The 16,323-nt window shown below is 38.7% G+C and overlaps 2 protein-coding genes across 2 annotated transcripts; both read left to right on the top strand.

Moving 5' to 3' along the window:
- The first annotated feature begins 1,259 nt into the window (after positions 1 to 1,259).
- On the top strand, positions 1,260 to 2,805 carry LOC133254447 (trace amine-associated receptor 6-like). The gene has a single exon (XM_061428695.1). It carries the CDS (start codon positions 1,329 to 1,331, stop codon positions 2,364 to 2,366), a length of 1,038 nt encoding a protein of 345 aa, XP_061284679.1. The 5' UTR covers positions 1,260 to 1,328; the 3' UTR covers positions 2,367 to 2,805.
- Positions 2,806 to 9,792: 6,987 nt separating this feature from the next.
- On the top strand, positions 9,793 to 10,851 carry LOC133254365 (trace amine-associated receptor 7a-like). Its single transcript, XM_061428646.1, has one exon. It carries the CDS (start codon positions 9,820 to 9,822, stop codon positions 10,849 to 10,851), a length of 1,032 nt encoding a protein of 343 aa, XP_061284630.1. The 5' UTR covers positions 9,793 to 9,819.
- Positions 10,852 to 16,323: the final 5,472 nt, after the last annotated feature.

The raw sequence follows: 16,323 nt of genomic DNA, 5'->3' as shown, positions 1-16,323 counted from the left end.
GCTCCTCTGTCCATGGAATTCTCCAGGCCAGAATACTGGAGTGGATAGCCATTTCCTTCTCCAGGGGATCTTCCCAACCCTGGGACTGAACCCGGGTCTCCCACATTGCGTATGGATTCTTTACTGTCTGAACCAAATATATCAGTGGATCTGCCTTACTTAGAACCATGATTCTAGGGGAAAAAAAAAGTATCATATGATCCAGTCTGGAATCCTGCTTGAAGAAGGCTGGATAATACTTTCTTTTGCTCTGCTCTGTCCCGACATTCCAAGGGTGGGAAATTACCAAGAAATGTATTGCTATGTTTCCGTTTTCTGTTCATTATTCCTTAGTTGACATTTTTTAGCACAAGGGACAGAAATCACTTGGATTCACAAACGAATGTGAATCATTCGGAGGGTTCATGGGTGGACTTCTTACGTGGATGAGGAGACATTACAGATCCACTTCCAATGATGTCTTGAGAAGAGAACACATCTTTTCTCTAAGAGCACTGACAGTCGTAGTAGTTCAGAAATGTGGATATGTCTAAATACCCTGGTGTGTTTTTTAATGTTTTCCCGAAATGTAATTCATCCAAGTCAAGTTGCTCACGCTGTATGCTACCTTTTCTGTTTGTTAGTAGCCAGTGCACAGGCAAAAATTAATCCTTATTGGGAGAGCAAGGCTAAGTCGACTCGCAGTGCCTGTGCCTTATGATACCTCTGTAACAAAAATCCAATAAGGTGCTCACAGCAGGACTAAAAATAGGGGAAAAGTCCCAAGGGTGAGAAGAAAAAAAATCTTGAGTTCAAGAAACATAATGACCTAATTAAAACAGTTGTTTGTACAATAGCTTTCTTAACACTCACTACTGAAAATAAACTTCTAAGTTCACACCTTGCACTACAGGGATTCCAGCTAGGGATTTTCCTATTGATGGCATTTATATATCTGGAAGGGCTGTATGCTTTAGGCGGTAAGGCAGATAAACCTAACAGGAGGTAATGTTATAATTACTTCCCATATCAGTGCCTGTTGCAAAGAGGAACTCTGAAGGTAAAAAATTTTTTAAGATATTTAGGACCAAAAGGGAGTTTCATCAAATTCAAGGATCTAAGCTTTAGTTAGTTGAAATTCATTCCCAGTGACTTTGTCCAATGTAAATTTTTTTGCATTTTATTCTGTTACTGAACTTATTTAAGATTTATGATAAAAAAGGAAAATTGAAAAAATAATACTACTAATGTCTGATAATAATCCTACTGTATGTATGATTTCCTCCAGAAGCATTGAAAGTCCGTGGAAATCAAGAAGGACAGAATTCTCTGAATGTAAAGGACAGATCATGAGCAGCAACTCATCCCCCAATGCAGCTGTGCAGCTCTGCTATGAGCACCTGAATGGATCCTGTGTGAAAACCCCCTTCTCGCCCACATCCCAGGTGATTCTGTACACGGTGTATGGCTTTGGGGCTGTCCTGGCCGTGTTAGGAAACCTCCTGGTGATGACTGCCATCCTTCATTTCAAGCAGCTGCACTCACCAACCAATTTTCTCATCGCCTCTCTGGCCTGTACAGACTTTCTAGTAGGAGTGACTGTGATGCCCTTCAGCATGGTCAGGTCTGTGGAGAGCTGCTGGTACTTTGGGCAAAGTTTCTGTGCTTTGCACACATGCTGTGATGTGGCATTTTGTTACTCTTCTCTCTTCCACCTGTCCTTCATCTCCATCGACAGGTACATTGCTGTTACTGACCCTCTGGTCTATCCCACCAAGTTCACAGTGTCTGTGTCATGCATATGCATCAGCATCTCCTGGATCCTACCCATTACTTACAGTGGTGCCGTGTTCTACACAGGTGCCAATGAGAATGGGCTAGAGGAATTGTCTAGTGCCCTCAACTGTGTAGGAGGCTGTCAGATAGTTATAAATCAAAACTGGGTGTTGGTACATTTTCTATCCTTCTTTATACCTACCTTTGTTATGCTAATTCTCTATTGTAATATTTTCCTAGTGGCCAGACAACAGGCTAAAAAGATTGAAAATATCAGTAGTAAAAGAGAGTCATCATCAGACAGTTATAAATCCAGAGTAGCCAAGAGAGAGAGGAAAGCAGCTAAAACCCTGAGTATCACGGTCATAGCATTTATGATTTCGTGGTTACCATACAGTATTGACTCATTAATTGATGCCTTTATGGGCTTCATAACCCCGGCCTATATTTATGAGATTTGCTGTTGGTGTACTTATTATAACTCAGCCATGAACCCCTTGATCTATGCTTTATTTTACCCTTGGTTTAGGAAAGCCATCAAAGTCATTGTGAGTGGTGGGGTTTTCAAGAATGGTTCTGCAAGCATGAATTTATTCTCTGAACAAATGTAAGCCATTGGGTCGAGGAAGTTGAAGGTATCTTCACATTTTAAAAATGAATGAATTTTAAAAAATCAAGTAAGATTGTTACTACAGAGAAAACAAATTGCTTTTCCAGTTTAATTGGATAAATCAATGTCTCAGTCTATTAGGATGTGCATTTCCCTTTTGCTTCTTCAAAATTATTTATTTGACTAATAAATGTTAAGCCCATTATTGTTAACTGCTGTAGAACGCACCATTTCCTGTTCCCTGCAGTCATTCCCCACCTTTTCTCTCTTATTCCATTGACTCTTCCCTTTGTAACCTGTAAACACGTCTGTTGCCTTTTATTTTCTTTCTTTTTTTCCTTACAAACTGATCTACTCTTTCCCAATTTATCAAAAATTTCTCTGTGATTAACTTTCTCCAGTTTGTTGCTTTTCTTGCTTTGATTATTTTCCCAGGGAATTTTTTTGGGGATGCAGTTAAAAGTATTATGTTTAAGTCTGCATGGTGTCTGTGTCAGGAATTGGCTTCAGCATCTTCTCCATCCTGCCCCTGGCGTACAGTGGTGCCAAGCTGTACACAGATGTCAGAGATGATGGGATGGAGGGATTAGTAAGTGCTCTCTGCATAATAAGTGATTTTCAACCTGTTTAAATCAGTTTTGGATATTGATAGGATTTCTATTATTTTTCACACCTAGCTTTGTTAAGATGCTACTGTACAGAAATATTATTGTTACGGTTAGAATGCAGACTAAAAAGATGGAAAATATTACTAGAAAATAAATTTATTACCAGGGACTCGCGAGATCAGAGTGGCTAAGAGACAGAGAAAAGCAGTTAAAACCCTGGGCTTCACAATGTAACACTTTTGGTCTCATGATTACTCGATGTATCTGATTCATTCATTCATTGATTCTTCTTTAAGTTTTATCACACTTCATATGCTTATGAGATACTTTGTTGGTTCAGTTATTGCAAATTGCCCTAAATCATTCGATTTATGCTTCATTTACCATCGGTTTATTAAACTGGCAATATTAAAAGACAGTTTATGAATTATAAAACTAACTTCTAAAGCCTAAATTATGTATCTATGATTTGAAAAATTTTAAGTTGATCTGGTGATATATTGGAAATTTCTGTAGTGATTATTGCATGAAATATAGACTTGACAATGATCATTCAGTTGAGGAGGAGACATGGCACCTCGACTTTGGCAGCTTCACTTTTATACGTTTACATATTTTGAAAAGTTAGCATCCTTTGAGCATTTGATAGAACCCTGTTATCTAGTAGTGGTCAACACAGTGGCCATAATTTCTAGTTTCCTCAAATCTTTACACCATCCTGCTCTGTCAGTTGTTATTTTCTTCTTTCAAACCTGTTGCTGTTTTACCTTTCCTACCACCTAACTTTTTTTCATTTTCACATTTCTTCCTTCTCTGTTCCCTGTTAATGTCAGGTTGTTCTGTGGACTCCGTTTGCATTTATTTTGAGCAAATTGATTCTTGGGGTCCAGTCTTCTAGAGCTCCTAAAGGTCTCTGAGACGTATCCATCAGCCATTTCAGACTCAGGATGAGATTCATGTTTTATTTTTTTAGGAGACATTTTGTAAATGTAGGAATAACTGTTAGCCAAATGGAAGCCCAGTTTCTATCATAGTTGCATCCCTTTATGTAACCGTTTTCTCATTTCATGAAGTTTGTTGTTTTACCTTCCAGCTGATGATGGAGAGCAATTGTTGGTTATTTTTCCTTCTATAGGTACTATTTGGAGCTTATATACTGTTTATGATAAAAAAAATACCAGTATTATATATGTTATTGGAAAAATGTGTAATTTAGAAATGTTGCTGTATAAAACTTTTTGAAAGATTCTTAAGGATCTTGCTTCATGTATTTCACAAAATCAAAACTGATTTCTTCCCGATGTTAAAAAACCAGAAGAAAACATATATATTTTTTTAACTTTATTGGTGGAATCATGACAGAAAATCCATATGGATTCAGGCACTTAATTTTTAAACTTCAAAGAAAAACAACACCATGTTAAGGAAAACAGACAAACTTAGAAAAACTATTGGTAGCATGCAGGATGAAGAATTAGTAGATTTTAAAATGTAAAAGCAATGTACACAATAGAAAGACAGAGACAAATGTCCCACTAAACAAATAAACAGGAAATTTTACAGAGATATGGTAATAAATACATTAAAATGTCCAATGTACAAATAATTTTAAAAGTTAGTTAAAATGTAATAAAGTTTCATATCTCAAATTGGAAGGACAGCATTGAAAGGATCATTAATATCAGATTAATTAGATTCTGAGAAGTTGAGCACACTGCTGAGAGTTGGGCATGTTCATATAGGAAAAACACAATTTAATATCTCTTGTCTTAGAGGAAAATGAAGACATTTATATAAAATTTCAAATCACATATCACTTGACTCTGTAGTTCCATTTCTGCCAAGCAAGCCTAAGAAGATAGAGTCAGGCAAGGAAGGAAACATGACAAGGACATTCATTGTATATCTCTCAATTATAGATGGAAATAAACTAGGATTGATATGGTGTAAATTAAATCAATTATGTTCTACTTTTGAAATGGAACATTATAAAACCATTTAAAAGAACAAATGCCTTGTAACAGTTAACAAGGTAAGACAACCACAATATTTTTTTTCACTAAAATCAAAAGAAAACAGAAGCAAAAAAATCTGACCTAGATTGTAAAACAATATATGGACTAGGTCCCCATATTACACTTTTACAAAATGTAATTTTATGTATAACAGACTGTGTCTGTGTTTGGGGAGGGGGACTTACTTTGTAATTTAGCTTTACCATTTTAATGTTTGTGATTGAAATACATAGGTTAAAATTGATATTAATAATACCACCTTTATTTTTATCTAAGCATCATTAGCTTTATCTGTGTGCTTGCTTGTTTTATTTGGCAGGGGAAGAATATCTTTTAAGAATATATCTTTGGTATATTTTTGTCTTATCTAATGGAACTATGACATAGGTACATTAGTATATTTTAGAAACTGCACCTTATATAGATAAATATCTAAGGAATTATATCTTAATATTTTTAAGTATTTTTATGGTTTTCTTTCAGCAGATCTTTAACATGCTCCAACTCTTCTGGTCTATATTAATTATGTGCTGTCTTTAGGAGCGATGGAAGCTATCAAGAGTCATGGTTAAACGTTCCACTTGTGCTTTATTTCTACTCTTCAGGTCATTTCTTGAAAAGTGATAAACAGTAGATGTGTTGAGTAGACGCACATATTCTGAGAAGAGACTTCACCTCCCAGCGAGGCTGGAAGGAGCATTTCCCCTCTAGAAGGGGAATGTTGCCCGGTCTGCCCCTTGTTGTTAGTCACCAAGTCTTGTCTTTTCTTTTGTGACCCCGTGGACAGAGGAGCATGGCGGGCTAGAGTACCTGGGATTTCCCAGGCAAGAATACTGGCGTGGGTTACCATTTCCTTCTCCAAGGAATCTTCCTGACCCAGGGATCAACCCGCATCCCTTGTATTGGCAGGCGAATTCTTTGGTAAAGCGTCTGCCTGCAATGCGGGAGACCCGGGTTCGATCCCTGGGTCAGGAAGATCCCCTGGAGAAGGAAATGGCAACCCACTCCAGTACTCTGGCCTGGAAAATTCCATGGACAGAGCCACCAGGAAAGATTATAAGTCTGTCCCTTAGGTCAGGAAAATGCATTCCTCAGAAGACAGACCTCAAAGAACACCCACAGATACTAATGTGAGACCAAGCTCTCTGAAGACGGATGACACTGTGGGGATAAAGGTCACAATCCCTATACTTACTGAGGTATTATTCTTGTATCTGGTGCAATGTGAGACTCTAAGTAGATTTAAGAGTACTGCAGAAAAATAAATCCTATCTAGCATCCCTGAGCAGGTGAAACGAAGATTTGTATCTGTTACCACAGGTATTTCATGTCCTCTCCCCTCCTAACCTCTGACCTCCACAGAAATCCAAACAACTTGGCAAAATGAGGGGGGTGGGGTCAGGTTATGCGCAGGTCTCCTTGAGCTCATGCCGCTCCCCACACTGCGCCTGCGCTACAGCCGCTCTGAGCCCTGCGAATGCGTCCAACCCCCATCTCGGAGCCTCAAAACACACTGCCCTCTTGCCCTGGGAAACCCTTCTCTGTTTTTACCTTAAATATCTCCTTGACCCTCTCAACCTATCTTTATAGTTACCTGCTTGGTAACTTTGCCTGTGGATACGGTTCCCTTGCTTCATTGCGGTGACCTCCACTGCACTCTGTGTATCCGAGCCGTCACCACATTGAGTTGTCATTACTTGTTCACAGGTTGGCCTCTCACGTGGAGTTAGAGAAGTAAGATAAAATATGATGGATAAGCTTTGATTTATTCCAACATCTTTTAAGTCGATAGACAATCCACCAGGAGGAAAGAAAGATTTGGAGCAAACTGGAACACTCATAGGTTGCTGGTGGGAGTATAAAATGGTCCAGTTACTTTAGAAGAAAGTGTATACTTTCTTGCAGAGTTAAACCTACACTTCCCAATATGACAACCCCAAGCTGAACAGTCTGAATATTTATTAACTGATCAGACATGACTGAGCAACTGGACAACAACAAAATATGGATAAAATAATTGTGGTATATTCAGACAATGGAATTACATTTAGCAACGATAAGGAATGACCTGAAAATGTACTCAGACATGGATGAAACTCACAGACATTGACCTGAGTGAAATAAGCCAGACATCAAAGAGGACAAACATTGTGACGCTTTTCATAAAAGATTTTTAGGCCTTGAAAATTAATCTCTAGCCATAGAATGGAGATCAGCGTTTTCCCTAGGAAATGTGGGGTGAGATTAACTATAAAAGGGCCTGAGAAGAATTGCCAGGGTGTTGCTTTCTACCTTGGTTGTGGTGCTGAATATAAGGGTGGATACATTTATCATGTCATCAGTCTGTGTGTGCTGAAAATGTAAACTTTTCAAATTTATTTTATGCCTCAATATGAAAAAAATGATTTTTAAACATAGAAGTCATTCCTCAGAAAACACTTTTTAAATACCGCTGGGCATACACACCAAGGAAACCAGAATTGAAAGAAACACGTGTACCCCAATGTTCATCGCAGCACTGTTTATAATAGATAGGACATGGAAGCAACCTAGATGCCCATCAGCAGATGAATGGATAAGAAAGCTGTGGTACACATACACAATGGAGTATTACTCAGCCATTAAAAGAATACATTTGAATCAGTTCTAATGAGGTGGATGAAACTGGAGCCTATTATACAGAGTGAAGTAAGCCAGAAAGAAAAACACCAATACAGTATACTAACGCATATATATGGAATTTAGAAAGATGGTAACAATAACCCTGTATGTGAGACAGCAAAAGAGATACAGATGTATAGAACAGTCTTTTGGACTCTATGGGAGAGGGAGAGGGTGGGACGATTTGGGGGAATGGCACAGAAACATGTATAATATCATATAAGAAACAAATCACCAGTCCAGGTTCAATACAAGATGCTTGGGGCTGGTGAACTGGGATGACTTGGAAGGATGGTACAGGGAGCGAGGTGGGAGGGGGTTCAGGATGGGGAACATGTGTACACCCGTGGCGGATTCATATTGATGTTTGGCAGAACCAATACAATATTGTAAAGTAAAAAAAAAATTAAAAAATTAAAAATGGTACCCACAAAAAAATAATTTTATTTGTTCAGTTTATGGCTGTGCTGGGTCTTCGTTGCTGCGCAGGCTTTTCTCCAGTTGCTGCTGCTGCCGCCTAGTCGCTTCAGTCGTGTCCGACTCTGTGTGACTCATAGATGGCAGCCCACGACTGAAGTGACTTGGCAGCAGCAGCAGCAGGGGCTGTTCTCTAGCTGCAGTGCACAGCCTTCTCATTACCGCGGCTTCTCTTGCTGTGAGCACGTGGTGCGTGCGCTGCAGTAGCTGCAGCACATGGCCTCAGTGGTTGCGGCTCCCGGGCTCTAGAGCACAGGCTCAGTAGTTGTGGTGCAGGGACTCAGTTGCTCCATGGCGTATGAGATCTTCCCCGATCAGGGATTGAACCTGTGTCTCCTGCACTGGTAGGCAAATTGTTTACCAGGGAACCATCAGGGAAGCCGCAAAAAACACTTTTTGAAAAACTAAGGTGAGATCTGTTCTAGAATGCTGAGAGAAAAAGGAAATTTGTCAGTGGTATAATCCAGCATATATAATAGGAATATCCACATTCCAAAAGTCCTTTCATTTTATTTTATTTTTTATGTATCTTCCACGCTGCTCCCACTACAACTCCAACAACAGGAGCAGAAACGATGTTTTATTTGTACTTACACTTCCTTTGTTGTTCCCTGAGGAACAAACAAAAGTATTCTGCTACCCCACTTTCCCAGGTCAGAATTTTTAAAAGCAAACCTGAAGCATTCAAGTATTTAACATATGATTCTTTAACTTCTTTGAGCTTTTCAGTGTGTGGTGTGGTAAAGAATCCAACTGCCAATACAGGAGACATAAAACACACATTTAGATCCCTGGGTTGGGAAGATCCCCTGGTGAAGGAATTGACAACCCACTCCAGTGTTCTGGCCTGGAAAAGGCGAGACAGAGGAGCTTGGTGGGCTATAACCCATGTGGTCACAAAGAGTCAGACAAGACTGAGTGACTGAGCAACTGAGCCCACACATTTACTTTTTTAACACAAATCAACACTGGTAGGGATAAAGAGTTTATTTGAAAGAGTTCTAGTGACATTCAACACAGAAATCATATACATAAAAGGTTCTAAAAAAAGTGAAAAGGCAGTATTTAATAATAGCAAATAATATGACTTTCAAATTCCACTCAAAGGTTTTAAAGGATAGGCACTATTCGATTCCGTGCAAAGCTAAAGTGTCATCAGGAAATTAGTAGGGCATAAACTTATTTTAGCATAAACATAATTGTTATTTAGTTTTTTCTTTCTAAGCACCTTGAACTTATGGGGATTCAATCTTAAGGGCTTTGGGGATTGAAATTGTTTAGTTACATTCCTGAGGGGAGGGAGTGTTTGGGTCATTATCATTGCTCTGATAAATTAGGAAAATAATGCTAATAAAATGTGGCATTCGAACATGTATCCTATAAAAGCTTCTTGAAGACAACCTCTCCTTTAATATGAAAAACTAGGGAAGATTTTTCAAAATTTAAATCAACAGCATTTTATGTAATGTTGAAAATTAACTTCTTATTCATTTGGAAGTGATCATTTTACATGAGGATATGAATCACTTTCTAAACATGCAAGTGAAGATTTGCACTTACAAGGAATTAAAGACAGAATACACTGGCAAGTGCTGACATTGTATTTATCTTCTCTTTAAGGACATTTTGAAAACTGGAATGACATCCTGGGCCACAGAGGGTGACAGGTTTCCAGGTATCAAATCAAAGAATCATGAGCAGTGCGTCTCCTTCTGCTGCAGCTGTGCAGCTCTGCTACGAGCACCTGAACGGATCCTGTGTGAAAACCCCCTACTCACCAGGTCCCCGCCTCATCCTGTACACAGTGTTCAGCTTTGGAGCTGTGCTGACTGTATTTGGAAACCTCTTGGTAATGATTTCCATTCTCCACTTCAAGCAGCTGCATTCTCCAGCCAATTTCTTGATCACCTCCCTGGCCTGTGCAGACTTCTTGGTGGGAGTGACTGTGATGCCCTTCAGCACAGTGAGGTCCGTGGAGAGCTGCTGGTACTTTGGGGAGAGTTACTGTCAACTCCACTCTTGTTTTAATGGGTCATTCTGTTACGCTTCCATCTACCACTTGTGCTTTATCTCTCTGGACAGGTACATTGCCGTCACTGACCCCCTGGTCTATCCAACAAAGTTCACTGTGTCTGTTTCTGGCATGTGTATTGTCTTCTCTTGGCTCTTTCCCATTATTTATACTTTTTCCCTTCTTGGCACAGGAGCAAATGCAGCTGGACTGGAGGATCTAGTAAGTGCTCTCACCTGTGTGGGAGGCTGTCAAATTGCAGTGAATCAGAGTTGGGTATTGGTGAATTTTCTATTATTTTTCATCCCCACCCTTGCGATGATAGTTCTTTACTCCAAAATTTTCCTCATTGCTAAACAGCAGGCTAGAAAAATTGAGAATCTGAGGAGTAAGACTGGGCGATGCTCAAACAGCTACCAAGACAGAGTGGCCAAGAGGGAGAGAAAGGCAGCCAGAACACTGGGCGTGGCAGTCATAGCGTTTCTGGTCTCCTGGCTGCCTTACTTCCTGGATTCCATCATTGATGCCTTCCTGGGTTTCATCACTCCCACATATGTTTATGAAATATTGGTTTGGATTGCTTATTATAACTCAGCTATGAACCCCTTGATTTATGCTTTCTTTTATCCTTGGTTTCGAAAAGCCATCAAACTCATTGTCACAGGCAAAGTCTTGAGAGAGAATTCCTCAACAGTAAATTTATTTTCTGGGTAAGCCCACATTTTAGATGGAGGAATTGAATATAGATTCACAGTAAACACATCATTGGGTAGAAAATGTAATCATATACATGCAAGATCTTATAAAGTAAAAGAATAAATTATGCTTCATAATAAATTATGACCTGAAGACTTAAATTCAGTTTCATCATTCTTTGGTCAATATAACATAAAAACCTGGTTGTTATGGAAACAGCATGACCTTGGAGCCAGAAACGTGACATTTTAACATTGATCTTGGGTTGCTACTTGTCTCTGATCTTCACTGTACATCTCTAGTTATTAATCCCTTCCTTGTAACATTCTTGAGAAAATGTAAAAGAATGTATAGACAGAAACTGCAATGTTTTGTTATTCTAAATCCTCCCTTTTATTACTTTATAATAGTTTAATCCCTGGTTATAGTTTCTCTTTATTCCTTTGAAATGTTTTTTAAATTACTATTACAGTGTAAATGTAGCTGGGGAATACTTAGAGATATTCTGGCTCAGGGAGGGCAAAGTAGTGACTCTGCCTTGTCAGGTGTTCAGATTTGTGAGTCCAGAAATATGATCTCAGAGTCAGGTAAAATAAACCCAGAGATAAAAGTATTGACTATAATATCTGTCGAATTATTTGCCCTGGGAAAGGTAATTGATGTTATAAATAGCATTCATTTGTTGAGTGGGCTATTTCCTGGTGATTGTCTGCTCATAAAATTTTGGCTGACTTTATAAATTTTGCCGATTAACATGTTTAGAGCACGCATGAGTTTTTAACATTGTCATTTTTTATTGTACTTTATGTCAAATTAGCTTTCTGTTTTGTTCACTTTTGCAGTGCTCCAAAGATTAGTTATAAGGATTTTCAATGATATACATGAAAGCTCAAATTACAGATATGTTCTAAAAAATACAGAACTGAAATGAAGGATATAAAAAGATGACAGAGGCTGATAAATGCATTTTATATAACCCACAAATTTGAAACTGAACAAGTTAAGCAATTCACATTGTATAGAAGCCGGTCAACTTTTCAGACATGGAGACTTGTTTTTGGTACCAAGACTAGAGAATGTATATTTCTGTATTTTTAAATAATTTTTAAAATAAATTTCTTGATTCTATTCTAATTTTATTTTGTAGCAATCAGATATCAAGTTTGAAAAATCAGAGCATCATATCATTGGGACAGGGATGAATATATATCAAAATGCCCTTGTTTATTTCTCTAATTTCTCATTTAATGTAAATCAATCATATATTAGGGATATCATTTCTGATTATTATTAAACAAATGCTATCAGTTGGTAAACCTTTCCTGAGATTGTGTATTATTTCTGATTTAATGTACTTATGAGAAACTCTCTCATCTTTACTTGATGGTTAAAGATGAAACAAATGATTTAAAGGCACCCTAGACTGCTTAGCATTAGTTTACCTTCAACTCTTTAGTTCTGACAGTGAAAATCATCATTTTGATTTACTGCTTTCAAAAATACAATCTTTATTGTTACTCAGTCACTAAGTCATGTTTGATTTGTCGCAACCCCATGGACTGCAGCATACCAGTCTTTTCTGTCCTTCACTATCTTCCAGAGTTTGCTCAAATTCATGTTCATTGAGTCTATGATGCTATCTAACCATCTCATCCTCTGTCTCTGTCACCCCCTTCTCCTCCTGCCCTTAATCTCTCCTAGCATCCAGGTTTTTTCTGATGAATTGGCTCTTGTCATCAGGTGTGGCTCAGCTGGATAAGAATCTGCCTGCAATGTGGGAGATCTGGGTTCGATCCCTGGTTTGGGAAGATCCCCTGAAGAAGGGAAAGTCTACCCACTCCAGTATTCTGACCTAGAGAATTCCTCGACTCTATAGTCCATGAGGTTGCAAAGAGTCAGACACTACTGAGCGACTTTCACTTCACATCAAGTGACCAGAGTATTGGTGCTTCAGCTTTGACATCAGTTCCTTCCAATGAATATTCAGGGTTGATTTCCTTTAGGATTGACTGGTTTAATCTCCTTGCTGTCCAAGGAACTCTCAAGAGTCTTCTCCAGCACCACAGTTGGAAAGCATCAGTTCTTTGGTGCTCAACCTTCTTTATGGTCCAGCTGTCACATCCATACATGACTACTGGAAAACCATAGCTTTGACCCTATGAACCTTTGTCAGCAAAATGATGTCTTTGCTTTTTATTATGCTGTCTAGGTTTATCATAGCTTTCCTTCCAAGGAGCAAGCGTCTTTGTATTTCATGGCTGCAGTTACTGTCAGCAGTGATTTTGGAGCACCCCCCCTCCGACCCCCGCCGCCAGAAATAAAATCTGTCACTGCTTCGGCTTTTTTCCTATTCTATTTGCCATGAAATGATGGAACCAGATGCCATGATTTTAGTTTTCTGAATGCTGAGTTGTAAGCCAGCTTTTCACTCTTCTCTTTCACCCTCATTCACAGGCTCTGTAGTTCCTCTTTACTTTCTGCCATTAGAGTGGTATTATTGCATATCTGAGGTTATTGACATTTTTCTTGGCAATCTTGATTCCAGTTTGCAATTCATCCATTCTGGCATTTTACATGCCAGGTTTACATATGCCAGATGTACACATGCCAGGACATTCAGATGTACTCTGATTATAAGTTTAATAAGCAGAGTAACAATATACAGCTTTGTCTTTCTGCTTTCCCAGTTTTGAACCAGTCCTTTGTTCCATGTCCGGTTCTAACTGTTGCTTCTTGTCCTGCACACAGGTTTTTCAGGAGACAGGTAAGGTGGTAAGGTATTACCATCTCTTGAATAATTTCCCACAATTTGTTGAACCATACAGTCAAAGGCTTTCATGAAATCAATGAAGGAGAAGTAGATATTTTTCTGGACTCTCCTTGCTTTCTCTGTGATCCAAAAAATTTTGGCAATTTGATCTCTGGTTCTTCTGCCTTTTCTAAACCCAGTTTTTATATCCAGAAGTTCTCGGTTCACTGTTGAAGCCTAGCTTGAAGGATTTTGAGCATAACCTTACTAGCATGTTAAATGAACACAATTGTATGGTAGTACAATTTCGGGTGAACATTCTCTGGCATTGCCCTTTTTTGGAATTGGTTTGAAAACTGACCTTTTCCAGTCCTGTGGCCACTGCTAAGTTTTCCAAATTTGCTGGCATATTGAGTGCAGCACATTCACAGCATCAGATTTAAGGATTTAAAATAGCTCAGCTGGAATTCCATTGCCTCCACTAGCTTTGTTCCTTGTAATGCTTCCTAAGGCCCAGTTGACTTCTCACTGCAGGATGTCTAGCTCTAGGTGACTGACCACACTATCGTGGTTAATCCGAGTCATTAAGACCTTTTATATATAGTTATTCTGTGTATTCTTGCCACCTCTTCTTAATATCTTCTGCTTCTGTTAGGTCCTTACCATTTCTGTCCATTATCATGCCCATCCTTGGGTGAAATGTTCCCTCGATATCTCCTGTTTTCTTGAAGAGAACTCTAGTCTTTCCCAGTCTGTTGTTTTCCTCTATTTCTTTGCATTGTTCATTTTAAAAGGTCTTCTTATCTCTCTTTGCTATTCCTGGAAGTCTTCATTCAGTTGGGTATATCCTTCCTTTCCTCCTTTGCTCTTCACTCCTCTTCTTTCATCAGCTATTTGTGAAACCTCCTCAGACAACCACTTTGCCTTCTTCAGTGCAGTAACTTTCTCTAATCCTGTGCCACAAGATATAGAGAAATCATTCTTCCTCGTTTTAAAAATGAAAAAGCTAAAATCAAAGTTTAAAAGTCTGCTGAATGTCATAAAGCTTCTGGATTCAAATAAGCACTCTAACATCTAGTTTAATGCATTTATACTTGTCTTCCTTTTGTTTTAGTAGACTTGCACATATATTAGACAAAACATTTAGTTTTACCACTTCCTTTCCTAGGTCAACATTCAATTCTGTCTATAATTATAAATATTTTAGAACTTTCTTATTAAGAAAACAACAAGCACTTGCCCTCATTTCTCTTCTTAATTTACTCTGGCTGTATGCGAGCTAGTCTACTGGCCTTTGTGTCAGTGAACACTGATTAAGTGTTTCTGGTATGTAACACATGAGCTTTGGAACTGGCAGGGTACAACGATAAAAACCATCTAACCCTAAGAGTGCTGTCTAAATTATGGATCTTTCATTCAGCACTTGGGACCACCTTACCTCCCCCACTCAGTCTTCACAACAACTCCATGTACAAGGGAATATTGTTACTATATTATTATTACTTTACATCATAAATGAGGAACCTGGGGCATAAAGAAGTGAGTCTCATGCCCAAGGTGGCATATCCGCTAAAGAATAGAGCCAGTATTCTGGCTTTCCAGGTGGTGCTAGTGGTAAAAAATCTGCCTGCCAGTGCAGGAGACACGAGAGATGCAGGTTCGATCCCTGGGTTAGGAAGCTCCCCTGGAGTAAGGACTGACAACCCAGTCAGGTATTCTGGAAAATTTCGTGAACAGAGGAACCTGCCAGCCTACATTCCATGGGGCCGCAAAGAGTGAGATGTGGCTGAGTGTTCACACACACACACACACACACACACACAGCCAGTATTCACATCCAGGAAGTCAGAAATTAAGTGAAATAACCAGTAAGTAAATTTTATCCCCCATTGTGGCCCAGCCACTGCCATCAAGTTTCTGGGAGCAATATGAAAACACGCTTTGTACTAATTATTTCAAAGGAAAAATCCTGTCATCATAAAGGAAAGGTTAGACAAAATTCTTTGGAGATATGGGGACACTGGTGGGAATAATTGATTTCCTGTGACATATCATTTCAACCTAGACCTCTTCATTATATATTTTACTGTATAAGGTTTCCCCCTCTAAGGGTGAAGGGAGCATCATTTAGATAAATTACATTGTAATTTCTATAGCAGGATTGGTCAGCACATCAAGCAAATACAAACAATCTTATTGTTTCTATTAATAACTATTTGGTTCCTTTGAGCTGCTTCTCCACAGCAAGACTTCTACTTTCAAAACATTTCAAGGCACCTGAGTGTTATGAATTTGCAAATTGCATACAATTTTTTCATGAATATCATATATTATTATGATAAAGAATGATTGTATTTGCAAATCATGTGCTCCTTTAATAGCTCATATATTAACAGTACTTTATAATTTTATTTTTATTTTATTTTATTTTATTTGACTGTACCGGGTCTTAGTTGCAGCATGTGGGATCTAATTCCCCAACCAGGAACTGAAAGCAGGCTCCCTGAATTGGGAATGGAGAGTCTTAGCCACTGGACAACTAGGGAAGTCCCAGCAGTACCTGGTAACGTGTGTCTTCATTTTTTCATGAATGAAAAGCGAGAACAATAGAGGTTGTAAATGTATATCTACATAGCCCCTGCCTTCTCAGGAACCACTTTGTTCATTTGTCTGTTACACTGCTTTCTGCTTTCTGATGACCTGTTTGGTATATTGTGTGCCCCTCTCTCCCCAAATGTGTG

Source organism: Bos javanicus, chromosome 9 (genome assembly GCF_032452875.1).
Source record: "Bos javanicus breed banteng chromosome 9, ARS-OSU_banteng_1.0, whole genome shotgun sequence".
Lineage (NCBI taxonomy): Eukaryota > Metazoa > Chordata > Mammalia > Artiodactyla > Bovidae > Bos > Bos javanicus.
The sequence above is the reverse complement of the archived record's forward strand: the minus strand, read 5'-3'. Positions and strand labels throughout refer to the sequence as shown.